Consider the following 13,811-nt stretch of genomic DNA (forward strand, 5'->3'; position numbering starts at 1 on the left):
TGAAAAGTCTCCCCATTATCAGGGTGCCACAACTGAGAAGGCCCTGCTGCCTGTCCACTATCAAAACACCAGCCACAAATGCTTGGGCCTTATTAATTAGATTTTCTCCCCACCAGAAAGGTTAGCACAGATTTAGAAGCTCAACTTAATACTGCAAGTAGTATTAAGCAAGTTTAAGTTACACACTGTCTTAAATTAAGCAACTGTCCCATACGTAAACAGCAGAGAGGCAAAATGGCATCATTTCTCTCTTGTCCCCACCTACTCTACTCTTTCCCCCATCTGACCCCACCACATTCCTTTTCTTCTGTTTCATGCTAGTCTTTCTGGTGGAACACCAGGGCCAACTGGCCACTGCAATCCTTATACAGAACTTGGGGTGAGATTAATTGTAAGGATAATCTGCCCAGAGAGCATTTCCATTTTCAAGCAAGCAAGATCAGCTACGCCCTTGAGATCCAAAATAGCTAGCTGGTGAAGATGAGAGATGTGGTCCAGCCCATCTCAAAGACAACCAGTGGGAAGGCTGCGAAAACTAAGTCAGCTCCTCTCAGTTTTATTCCATTCCAAGGAAAGTAAGGCAGTGATTTCCCTGCAGCTCAATTTTGGCTGAGATGTAACAGGTAGCTTTGTAGACTGAGACTGTTTCATTTTAAAAAAAATCAAACATGAACAAATACAATTTGCTATGCTAGTCTGTGAAGGTAGGTGCCTATTCAGTTTAACACGCTGCCCACCTACCAACATCAGGCAGATTGTGAAAGAAACATGAAATTATACTTTCAGAAAACTATTGTCACGAACGAGCATAGTGCCAGGTTTCCAATAGCCGGGTCAATCTACTGTGGAGGATCTTTTATGTTAATTCCTTTTAGGACATGGAATATCTTGCTCCTTTGCTAACGTTTCTGTTCAACGGAAAATCTGATTTTTGTTAAATGATTACCGGACACGTAAGCATCTTACAAGTTTCATGGGGTTCACAAAAGTCAAGTCTGTTGTTCTCAATGCAGAGTGTTGCTATGGTGAGAATTATGTCACCCCCATCTTGTCTGACATGGGAACTACATCATTACTGACTACATCATTTACTCTCTCCTTGGGAGGAGGGAATTAAAAAAAACTTTATCGTCTCCATCATAATCTTCATTCAGATGTGTTGTTTGAAAGGCTTTAATGTTTCAGTTATGCTTCATTAGGAACAGTATTAGTCAGCTCCCCCCAGCAATCCACATCACCAGTATTGGTGAGGGTGTGCCTGCAAAGAGCTGGAAAGCATAATAATTAACTGCAGTCCGAGAGAATAAAAGCACAGAAAATACAACAGGCTCTGAAGCGCAGAGAAGTGCCTCCCCTACCCCTTCCCCAAGAAAAGCAGGGTGCTTGTCATCATAAAACAGATTCCAAGACTGCAACAGAACAGAGGAAGGCGAACCATTAGGTCCCCTGCAAAACCAGTGGGTCTTCCCAGCTAGCTGAGACCAGCTCAGTGAGCTGGGAACTACATTGCAAGCTTTTTATGGGCTGCTGGAAATAGAACAGGAGCCTTACAAAGGGAAGGTTTCAGAGCTCTAGCGAAAGATGCCCATTTTGAGTTATGATTGCCCGTTTCATAGAGTGGATTGGGGATTCTGGTAACGCTGTTCTCTTGTGATTAGGTCCTCTACTTTGTCGGAAATTCAGCTTCTTCTAAACAGAAGTGATACACACAACCAAGAGTTATTCAGCGCATGGACATCTCTCTACCTGACCTGTCCCTTGTGGTAAGAGGAGGTACCACACACAATGAGCACATCTTGGATTCATGGATCATCGTGGCCATGAACTGACCAAGCAATCTGTCTCAGACCGGCTCCGTCTTCCCGGGAAGCAAACCAGGAATGGGGATTTGCCTGCTGTAGGCCAAACCACCTGGGTTGAAGAAGGTGGCTGGGCAGCGTCTTCTCACTCATAGTTGAAGGTTATCAGCCTACCACTCAGCTAGAAGGATCCAAGATAGAAATCTCTTGGGTTTGCTAGCCACATCCTGTTGTTAGGAGCCCACGGGTGAAATCCACAATCTCAGATTATGAGCAGCTGTAGAAAGGTATCAGCATGATTGTGACAAGACCTCCGTTGGAAAGGACCTGGCTTTTTTAGTTCCTGAACCGTCTTTCAGTGACTTGTCAGCACCAATGTTATTGATGAAACAGCAAGTCATGTTTGTTCTGCCTCAAATATGGCCGTGGGCAATAAAGCGCTGCCGTTCCGGGAGTAAGAATGCTTTCCTCCTTGAGAAAGAAAATCAACACGCTGCTATAAAAGTGATAAATGGCTATCACATTCTGCTTGACAGATAGGAACATCTCGCTCTGCCTGTCGGGCACTTAATTACCCCCAACTTTATCTCTCTTGTCAACACCTACTGACAAATAGGCCATCATCTCCCCCACCCCCTTTTCTCTACAATTGTGGCTGCTCCCTGCACCCTGCTGCCTAGCATGCCTTTTCATTTTGTGACTTGTCAGAGGCAAAACGACAGGAAATGCTTTGGACTTCAAACTCGACTGAGCTCAACTGATTTTGCTCCGAAGTTCCAGGAAAGGGGGCGGGAAAGAGACAGGCAAGATGTTGCAATTCCTACGGTCCTTTTTGGTGCTCCCTCATTTAGCAGATGTTGCATAGAAATTATTATTGCCTTTGTAACGCTCTGCTTCGCAAAAGTAATTATAGACCACGATGAGCAACACTCAGGAAAAAACAACCCAAAATCTGTAGCTGGCAACCCATGTCTTGTGATCAACTAAAGGGACCCCTAGGTGTGCAAGGGTTTATTAGGTATGATTATAGCTGAATTCTGTATTGTTTTGCCTAACGATGGGTTTTGAACTGAAAGCATGCTTTTTTTTTCTTTTCTTTTTTGCATTATCCTTATTTTAGTCGATCTTAAGAAAGGCATTACCCAGCTGAGGCTCAGATGCAAACACCAATATGCGATCTATCATAATCTAACATAAAAACCACATCAAAATAATGGAGAACAAGGCAAAGCCATTTAAAGTGCTTTTTCAACAGAGCTTCTCAGACAAATCAAGTTTAATCGATAGAATTTCTCTTTCTGACGCTGCTCAGCCTTATGTAAAATTGGTATTGCTTTATGCCAGTTTAAACATGAATAGATCTTCTCATACCCAAAATCCCCTTTTAAGGAAAAACATTAAAGATTACCCCTTTCTTCAGCAAAGATAGTCCAGGAATCTCATTTTTCCACAGGTAAGACCCACATTGAAAGAACAGATCAATGATACCTCTGGATCTTGCTATTTTGATCACAACCAAGAAGGGATCTGAACAGATCTTTGAAAAAAAATATGGTTGGACTCTCTAATGCCAACTATCAGGTTAACTTTGGCTCCTTATGGTAAACAGAATGGAAGTATGAAACTCCTGGCTTAGTAAAAATACTACATTTAGCATCTGCTCATCACATGCAAAGATGGTTTTATTTCAAAAATAAAATCCAGAGTTGCTATGAATGGCCTGTGGACAGATTATGAAATCAACTTTACTGGAACTGACTGGAGCTTGGATGTATTTGAAGGCTACAGCAGAGCAGATGAAATGGGTAACCACACATACTTTCCTAAAAGCCAGTGGCTGGCTGAACAGTTATGGGACTACCTTCAAAGCAGAGCTCTGTTTCAAAGGTAGTCCATATACTTCACAAGCATCTAGTGCAGCCTCCCTTTCCTCCCTAGAAACTTTCAATAAGCAATATTTCAATAAGCAATATGCTCTGGCCCTTCTGACTTAGGAGCCAGCTGTCAACACTTGTCTTCAAGAATTAGAAAACTGCTCTGCAGCTTCCCTTGCTCAACTCCAGAAAAGCACAGGAGGACATAAATACCTGGGATCATGAAGATTTTCCCAAGAGTATCTAGCAGAACCAGCAGCGGTTTTCACTGCAAATGTGACTGATGGGATTCACAAGTTTGTTGATTAAAAAACAAGTGGGTACCTTTGCATGCTGGAGAAATCATTTGCTTTGAAGTTGTTATTCTCCACTTATTTGAGGCTAGTCTAGTGGGATGTGAAAAGCTAAACCAGAGTCTTAGAAACAATTACTTTTCTTAAAAGTAGGAAAATGTTTGGGAGTCCAGGGACTCAGTCAGACAGGAGGAAAGAGGGACAGAATTAAGAAAGAGGGACAGCTACAAAAACAACTACAGGCATGCCCCTGGCTTTGTTCCTCAGTGCCAAGATGTTTCTCACCGTGAGGAGACGCAGGAAAAAAACCAAACTGCCAGGAGAAAGGCTTGGAATTTTTTAAGGAGCGATCAGGAATGAGAGAGCACGGCTCATGCAATCCACCTTCAGCACCCAGCGAGCTTGGCTATGTGCCCTGCCCCTCTCTTTGGCTACACATCCAGATGGCTGCAGGCACCTCCGAGGAAGACGGTGATGAACGGGAACCCCAAGGCCCCGGGCTGTTGTGAGATGCTAAACAAGCTGAAGGCCCAAGTGGCCGATCTCTCCTCCTTGACAGGAGAGATGAGCAAGAAGCGAGACGATGCCCTGGGAAACGCCATCGTGCAGGCGCTGGCGCTGGAAGGGAGCATCCAGCTGATGGAGGCACGCCTCGGTGATGCTGAAGGGAAATATTCGGAGATCAACCACCAGCTCGGCATTGTGCAGCTTCAGGCAGCTCAGGCGGCCACACAAACATCCGCAGGTAAGAAGGGGACCCCGCTTCCCAGGGGCATTGCTTGCTAATGCAGAAAGAGCAGCATCAGCCCTCAGCCCTCGACTCCCAGGAACAGGTGAAGTATAACTGGGGAATAGGCTGATATCCCTAATGAAAAATCCACAGAGATCCTTTCCTGCTGTCCTCACACAACCACACATTGTCCCATCGACACTGGGGCAGGGGTGGGGGGAACTGCAAGGATTAACCTTGCCCCAGACCATCATCTGAGGACTTCTCACACCCACTTGGGACAAGCAACATCCCTCCCAACCCACACGAGGCCATACTTAGCAATCCCTTCCAAAAGAGCTTTATCCCTTCCCTTCGTTAAAATCTTTAATTCCAAAAAGCCGAAATTAACTGCCGGCTTTCAGGGGAGAAAGCTCTTTTTGGCTTGTACGACATTCTTCTGAGAAGACTTCTTTGCAGCTGCAAAAGCTGCTGAAAACCTTTCAGTTGGAATATGTAAAAATCGCTGCTATTCCTGCTGCTAAGAAAACAAGGGGTGGGATAACAAAGCTTTTTGCGTGCGCTTCCTTGCAACGGCAAAACCTTTGCGCTCGGTTTGGGGTGAGCTTTGTTTCCTCCAAGGGAGCATGAATATTTTAAATAACAACTGAATTATTCTGTATGTAAAAGCCGTAGATGGTCTTTGAAATCTCTCGTTAGACTATGAGCGTGGGGGGAAAAGGTATTTTGAGACCTAGACGAACCTTAAGGAAGAACCCAATTCTACCAGTGTTTATTCTGAAGGCGACTGAAGCCTGAATTTTGGGGAGAATCTTCTGGAGGGCATGGCGCGTTCACAAGAGACGTTTCAGCCTTTTTTTTCCAGCCCGAATCAAACTATACGTTATCAGCCCCATACAACTAGCAGGGCTGGGGAGAACAGACCCAAACTCTAAACACAGCCCTTGGCCAAAAAACATGAGCTTTCAGTGCTTCTATTGATTTAAAAGAACGAGATGTCAAGCTTCCTTTCAAGCTTCCTTTTTATAACAATGAAATCCAAATCAACTTAATTACTAGACACTTCGTCAAGTGGCCCTTGCTAACCATTTCAAAGCACTATTGATTTTCCTTTAAGACTTCAAGCCGATGAATCAAGACAATTGTTTGGATCTCAAGAGAATCTTGTTCCTTCTCTTAACTATCTATTTTGGACAACCGTATTAAGTAAATTTCTCACGCAAGCATTAAGTCTGTGCTGAAGCTGCCCTTCTAAAATAGGATGGAATGTTCCTACACATATATTTAGGGGTAGTTTTTTTTTATTTAAGCATTTAGTACTTAGTATTATTATTTGGTATGCACTTATATCCAAATGCAGAGTAAGGCCTAGTGACACACGCTTTCCATTTTGACGCAGGAACACTAGACTTGAGATGATGGATAAGGCCAGAGTACATAAATCAAAAACCTTGCTCGTTGACCATGAAGACATTATGAATAAAATCAGACTGAACATTTAAAAAAAAAAAAAGAACCACGCAGAGAGCAGCCAGGCTGTCTAAAGAGGCATTCATTTAAGTCATTATTTCATTCCCAACCAGGTTTTGCTTCATTTGCTGAAATCACAACACGGAAAAGTCAAAGGAACAGACGCACGTAGCAGCCGTGTGTGACTTCAAACTCCTGGAGGTGAAGAAGGAAGAGGTGGCCCCTAGGTTTTCCTGACAGGTGGAAATAATTCAGCCTGCAATCTGGAATAGTAGAGTTCAAGAATGTCAAAATCAGGGATTTCCAGATTATTGCCCCATGTCCTTACCGCCTCCAATTTAGCAGATGAATGGAATCAAAGCCAAGGTTAATGAGCTTAGGTGAGATCTGACCCTTGTTTGTTTATTCGTTCAGTCGCTTCCGACTCTTCGTGACTTCATGGACCGGCCCACGCCAGAGCTTCCTGTCGGTCGACACCCCCAGCTCCCCCAGGGACGAGTCCGTCACCTCTAGAATATCATCCACCCACCTTGCCCTTGGTCGGCCCTCCACTCTCCCCAGCATCAGCAGCTTCTCCAGGGTGTCCTGTCTTCTCATTATGTGGCCAAAGTATTTCAGTTTTGCCTTTAATATCATTCCCTCAAGTGAGCTGACCCTACATTTCCAATATTTGGTATTCTGGGAAGTTGTACGCTAGGGGATCTCTACTTTTTGCTAACCAGGATTATTGTTGCATTACTTTTATTGATTGGGGGAACACCTGCCACAGTAATCATCCACAAACTGGGGGGCCTTCTGTTTCTAAAATAGTCCATGGTGTTGGGGAAACTTTTTGGAACGCGGACCATGCAACTCAGCAAACCTCACCTTGCTCTCCCAGGCTTTTTTGGCTAGCTGAATGTAACTTGGCTCAATTGCTTGAGTCATCTAGAACTGAGAAGATCAAAACTCTTTCCTCCAACTGATGGAGCACACTGGAGCCCAGCTCATACCGGTTAATTCAGGAAGTGCACAGCTTTTTTTTCATGTGCGAATGTATGAAGCTGAGTAAATGCATCACAGGTTCAAATACTGTGTTTCTATTTTCTTATTCAGACGCCGCGTACGATTGTTCATCCCTTTACCAGAGGAATTACAGATCTTCTGGAATCTACAGACTTCCCCCTGACGAATTTCTGGGAACTCCAGAACTGCAGGTAAGGAATTACACACATTGTAGGGATAGAGGAAAGGCAGGAAGCTATGCAAGGTTCAGGACTCCTTTAAACTTAGAAACGGTGTCAATTTTAGAGGACTCTAAGTTGTGTACAAAAGAGCTACAGCACTAAGTCACTTGATCTGCTGTTTACACCTTCCCAAAACTGCATGCAATTTTTGGGTACCTTCCCATTCCAGGCAAGGTTTTTTCGGTCCACAAGAGGAGGAGGCGGGCCCCACTTATCTTGTTCATTAATGTATGTTTGAGACATCTAATACAGAAGTTACACTGATATTCATTGCATCGGTACATTCCCGCAACACCAAGGGTCCTGAACAGTTCCTAATCTCTCGGAATGTCTGAAACTGCCACTCTTTTCATTTTCCCAGGTATACTGTGACATGGAGACCGACGGGGAAGGTTGGACTGTCATCCAGAGGTACAAAATCGGCTTGATCTCTTTCGGTCAAAATTGGAAGCAGTACAAGGAAGGGTTTGGAAGCCTCCAGGGAGATTTTTGGCTGGGAAATGAACGCATCCATCAGCTGCGTGCGGAGCTGGAGGTAAGTAGCTTCACACGCTCGGCTGGCCTTTCGCCACGTTCAGGAGCTGTCACCAAAGGGGGTCTGATGACGGCAGCTTAGTCGTGGCCTCTGTCCATCAAACTCAAACAGCACAGACAGTGGTTAGGCTGCACAAGCATATTCTTTGAGGGGAACTGCCAAACTGGGTGCAGAGCATGAAAGACGTGGACTCCCTTGCACGTTACTGCATTTATTACGTCCTGAAAACATTATCCAGTTTAAGACTTTAATTACATTCCCAACGCAGAAAGCGATGGCTAGTTTCAGGTTAGTAAACCAGATTTGTTTGTGGCTGGTGCATAAAAGAAATGTAAAAGATTGGTTGAACAATCAGGTCATTTCCTACCCTGGGACCTCTGTGAAGCAGCAGGGGATAGCAAAAGGCTGCATCCCTGGCAAATATTTTCCTGAATCAAGCATTAATAAGAGGTGCCTCCTCTCTATTTTCTTTTTGTGCCCCCAGGACTGGCATGGCAATGCCCGTTTTGCTCAATACAACCGATTTGTGCTGGGCAATGAGTTGAACAGCTACCACCTATTCCTGGCCAACTTCAGTGGCAACGTGCCATGCAACTCCATGTGGTACCACAACACCACCGCCTTCAGCACCAAGGACAAGTGTGTAGATCACTGCGTGCAGTTATGCAAAGGTCAGCCATAGGCAAACGTTCCTCCCCGCCCTATATCAAGGGTTAGTTAAGCAGGACCACGGGCATCTTGGTGGTTAAAGAACTTTTTCCAAATTCTACTCGGGAACAGCCGTCTGTCCCTCGGCCCAGCTCCACCTCGTTGTTCAGATTGACGTCTCTTGCTTCAAGAAGGGCAATCCACCGTTGATTGCTCTGTTCTTCCAACATCCCAGTTTCATTGTAAGCGTAGTGCTTCGCGGTGATCTTCCCACTTCCTTTCAATTGCCCTGTTTCGTACTTAGCAGTGGCAAAAAAAAAAAAAAATCCTCCACATTTGGTGAAACGATCGTTGTCATTTTCAGTGGTGATCGCTCAGACAGGCTGCAAAAGGCACCCTAAGTGAAATTGTCTCCATGTTGAGGTTAGAAGTGGTAGACAAGCCATCTGCTGTTCAGCGCAGCTGCAGGGAGGCATGGATTAATTCCATGCATCCAGTCCAAGTGGGAAAGAGCCGAGTGGGCCAGGTCCCCATTGGCAATGGCCATCTCCTCAGTGCTTTGCAATCTGTTGGCCCTTTGGCAGATGCCAACGCAGAGACCCGTTGATGACAAAGGCCTTCTCAGAATTGTCACTGCTTCGGCATTAAAGGTTTTAAAAACCTGCTACCTCTTTCTTTCTCAATAGGTTGCTAATGGTACAACCACTGCACAGATTCCAGCCTGAATGGGGTTTACTATTGCAAGGATGAACTTAACAAGAGCACCGATGGCATCACCTGGTATGGATGGCATGGCACAACCTCTTCCCTGCAGGGGGTCGAGATGAAGATTCGGCCAGCAGACTTCAACGCCCAGAGGGACCCCGATAGAGCTGAGTAAGGAGATGATATCACCTCTGCACGAGGGACCGTTGGGAGGGAGGGGGCAAGCACAATCACTGGTGTCAAGTATACAGAGAATGCACTTCATCAAGGCCAAAGCAGATGCTCAAGTTTTTCAGCTTCTACCTGAGCCTTTCTGGACCTTTCTCGTGGCAATGTTCTCTACTTGGATGCTCACAGAGGTCAGGACAAGATTTTCCCCTGCAGCAATTTGGAATTAATGTAGATTTGCCTTCGTTCGTTTTCCTCGTGGGCAGAGATCTTGAGGGTGACAGGAGAGGGGCTGTACCAGATCCCTTTGATATCTGCCTTGCAAGCTCTGCTGTTTTAGGTCACTGCAAGTGTACAGATCTAGCTGCTGCCAAAGAGATGGTGCTGCCCCAAAATAAGGAGGAAATGGTTGGCAGGTCCTTGTGATGTCAGAAGACCCACTAAAAGGACACAGAGGGACCTACAAGGCTTTTTCAGATCTGAAAGCCCAACAGTTGTGCCTTGAGGCTCACTTCTTGCTGCTTTATGAAATGTTACTTTAAAAAATCAGTAATATTAGAATTACAGAATTTGTACAATGGCAATGAGGGCCAATTAGTCAGCTCGATATATACCAAGCAACAAAGAATTAAGAGATGTCAGAAATAACTTTCAATATTCACTGCAAGACAACCCAAGCCCATCTTATTTGTGATGCTTAAAAAAAAAAGAGTTACCAAGAATTGTTCTTATAGCCCTGTTCCCTGCTGAGCCATTCTGTCAAGGGGATCACAGTTAATTCCTCTCTCTGTACGTACTTCCTTTTAATGACAAGGATTTAGCTTAACTTAAGGTTGCTACTGAGCAACTGGAGATGCCAGTTCTTTGGGAAATATATTGCTTATGTTGACTATCCAACACCAGAAGCTTATGGAAGCTGGCTGCTTAGGACATTTTTTGCAGGCTGTAAACCAAACAGTGCTCTGTGCAAAGTCTGCCATGTTTCTGTAATGGATTTTAATTTCCCCTGATAGTGTAATAAAATCCTCTTGTTTCTAAAACTGAGTTTCAGGCCAACTATATTTCGAAGTCCTCAGAACAAAAGCGTTTGCAGTCAAAGACCCGGTAAAAGATTATTGTATTATGTGGGGGCCGTACGATCAAAACTAGCACAGAATATAAAACGAATACTGAGGGTATGGGGGGGAGGAATGAAAACTAGCAAGATAACAGGGAACAAAAGAGTGTTTGCAATTAAGAGAGGTGACCTGGCAAAGCATCATGAAGTTTAAGAACAAAATAAAACAAAACATGCATTCGAATCTGCTCCTCATGGTGAGAAAAAGGGCCTTGTTATTCTGCTAACATCCTAGAAGGACAAGGGACGTCATTCATTATTCTTAGAATCGCTAAAAGGCGGCTGCTGTGGCATTCCCGTCCAACATCTCTGCCAGGACTGCTCTTAGATCGTTCATTATAATCTAGGAATGGCTGCAAAGCAGCCCTGGAGGATTTCTGGAAATGCCAACTAAGACGGGGAGTTGCCAATCCTGTGCCAACGCTGGGAGGAATCTGAGGTTGCAAAGAGATCACTTGGCTACCGGCAGAGGGCAGCTCTAAATCTTTGATCCAGGGACTGTGGAGACTGAAACAAAACTGGACAATACCAACTGGATATTGGTGCTGGGATATTTTTTTTTTGGCTCTGTCTACTTACAGAACAGAGGGAAGGACAGAATTTAGCATGAGTATTTTTCACGTGGTGTCGCATTTCCCATTAAATAACTACCGCCTACTCTCTTCCTCAACCTGAGATAAATTTCCCCAAGCTAGGACTAGATATGGGTGTTGCCAAAGCGTAGGCATAGAGATATCTCCAGTCCTTGCTCCAGAATTGCCTTGATAAAGGACATCCAGAGAAACATCAGCCGCCTCCCTCCAGAGTCCACACACCTTCCTGCTACCTGAGGGACCTCCATGGACAAGAGATAACCATTCTGTGGCGATAAGAAATTTTTTAAGGATGAAAAAGGTTAGAAACGTGGTTCTCGTCACATGAGGAATGACCAGTTTCTCCCAGTAGGCCCAAGTCTAGGACCAGGAAGGAGCAAAGGCAGAGAAGAAAAGGCCTACGGTTTCTAGCAGAAAGCTGTACCATTGGGACACTATTCAGCCCAGGCATCTGAATACCAGATCATGCTATTTAAGACAAGGGAGGGTCAGTTCCTGGAGTTTTGATGAGATTGCACTGAAATACATCTCAGCTAACATAGAAATCATTATAATCCAGAAGCCAGGGCTTCAAAACCACAAGACATTTACAGGATTTGTCTCAGTATGTTCTATTTAGGCACAAGTGAGTAAAGACCCTTACGTAGTCTAATATTCTAGTACTTTGGAAAAGACAAAAATCAGCTTTCCTGGATCACCCAGCTTAGCTCTTGATGTTACCTATTTTAGATTTTTTTTTAAAGCAACTATAATACATGTAACACTTTTCAAGCCCATGCAGTGATAGAACGAGAGCATGAAGGGGTGAAGTGCTTCATTAGATTTCTGTCCTTCCTCCATGGCAATCCAGCTCCCTACTTTTTCCCACAGCAACCACCCCATGAGGTGGGGCAGAGCTGAAAGACCAAAGCGGATCAGTGAGTGTTCATGGCTGCGGGTGGACTAACTGGGAGCTCTGTGGTCTTAATGCCAAACTGTAACCACTACTCCATACTGCATTCTGATGCTCAGACACACCCTCGGCAGAATCCAGAATGGGAATAAAGGTGATTGTTTTTCTCCTCCAACGAGTGCCCTGAGTCCTCGGCCAGGCGGGCTCACCCACTAAGAGAACAGAGGTGAAATAGCCTACCTGATGAGGGACTCGAGGATGGCCGGGGTGGGACCCTTCTGAAATTCCAGCTCTTTGTAGTGTAGTGCCTTGGCATATGCCCGGCATTTGGCAGCCCGCTCTCCCAATAAGACGATGCCGTTATCGTCCCCCAATGGCAGTGGACCCTGTAACAGAGGAAGCGAGACAAAGCGTCAGGGCTGTGCTAGGGTGCAAGTTTCCAGACCGCTAAAAGGTTCTGGAGAACGTTATTTAAGTGGCCAGCTGCAAGCTTACTTCCACATTATCAGCAAAGGAACCTCGCCAGATCAGAGGAAAGTTGTTGAAAGAAAATTAGAAAACCTCCATCCCAGCATGCACAGGGGTGTATCAGTCCTAAACTGGAAGCAGTTCAGTCGCTGGAATTTTTGTAACTATCTCCTTTCCACCTCACTGAGGCTTGCTGCCAAAGAGGACCTGTGAGAAACTTGCTGGGACAAGAACCGCTTTCAGTTCTGAGCAGCTGCCAAAGAGTCCGGCATTGGCAGTTGGCAGCTTAGCCCAGGGAAGTGAAGAGCCGGGACAGGGACTGGATCCCAGAGCCTGGTCAAGCGTCAATCCTTCCCAAGGTCCGGCAGCCCACAGTAGAAGTGAGCCTAAAGATAGAGGCCTGGCTGCCCGATATACGAGGCCAAGGTTGGTGAGACTCTCTTCTTTCAGATTCCTCCAGGATTTGCAGCTGAATGGAAAATTGGGGTGGGACTAATTAGCTCCTGCTAATTAGGAAGTAATGGAGACAACATGTCTCCGTTACTTCCTAGCACATCCAAGTATGAAAAATACTTCTTACAGACATTAGTGTGCCTGCCTGTGGGAAGAGAGATCTGTCTCTGGATGATCAGAGAAAGGGGCTTAAAATAGACTATTTAAAAAAAAGGAACACAGGGAGCCATCTTCCCCTAGACTTGCTTCTTAGCTTGGCACTGGCTCTGTAGAGTCTCAGGCACACCTGAGGCTTTCCTAGCAGATGCTCCGTGATCCTTTTAACTGGAGATTCCAGGACTGGAAACTGGGAGAGCCCTATGGCAAAGCACGTGCTTCGGCATGGAGATCCCTCCCGCCCTCCCCGAAAGGGCATCCTTTTCTTCCCTCCACCCAGCTTCAAAGGACACGCCAAGAACTTGACACGGCAGCTATCCGAAGCGTAGAATTTCTCTCCTGGGTTGGAAGCATTTCCTTTTCCACAGTTCAGAAAAGGCAGGGAAGCTATGAAAACGTGTGCGGCAGCAACTATTGTGGGCATCCAAGGTGGGAAACAGTCGTTTGCTCTCCTGCCCTCCGTGGCCTTTACCTTGTCGCTGTGCTCCATGAACTCAGCTAAATTAAGCAGGGTCTGGGTGACCTCAGCAATATCCTGAGATGTCAGCGCCAGCTCAATGCTCCGGATCAGCTCGTCCTGCTGGTCTTCGTTCAGCTCAGACCAGCACGAAACAAAGGCTGCGTTAAAGAGATCCCTACGGGGAAAAGCAGCAGAAGGAAAGGGGACGTGGAGAACGGAACTGT

General features: G+C 45.4%; 2 protein-coding genes across 2 annotated transcripts in view; one reads left to right on the plus strand and one right to left on the minus strand.

The window, feature by feature from the left end:
* Positions 1–13,811, minus strand: part of MTOR (mechanistic target of rapamycin kinase) — a 54,028-nt gene that overhangs the window by 21,362 nt on the left and 18,855 nt on the right. Inside the window, exons 28-29 of the mRNA XM_063317344.1 lie at positions 13,600–13,762; positions 12,291–12,436 (exon numbers count right to left, since the gene is read on the minus strand). Coding sequence (XP_063173414.1) covers positions 12,291–12,436; positions 13,600–13,762 — 309 coding nt within the window. The remainder of the gene's footprint in view (positions 1–12,290; positions 12,437–13,599; positions 13,763–13,811) is intronic.
* ANGPTL7 (angiopoietin like 7) lies at positions 4,340–9,455 on the plus strand. Its single transcript, XM_063317555.1, is given in 6 exon segments — positions 4,340–4,406; positions 4,409–4,711; positions 7,262–7,362; positions 7,754–7,927; positions 8,412–8,598; positions 9,262–9,455. Coding segments are annotated over 6 exon segments (1,026 nt in total).

This window comes from Candoia aspera, chromosome 18, assembly GCF_035149785.1.
Source record: "Candoia aspera isolate rCanAsp1 chromosome 18, rCanAsp1.hap2, whole genome shotgun sequence".
NCBI classification, from domain to species: domain Eukaryota; kingdom Metazoa; phylum Chordata; class Lepidosauria; order Squamata; family Boidae; genus Candoia; species Candoia aspera.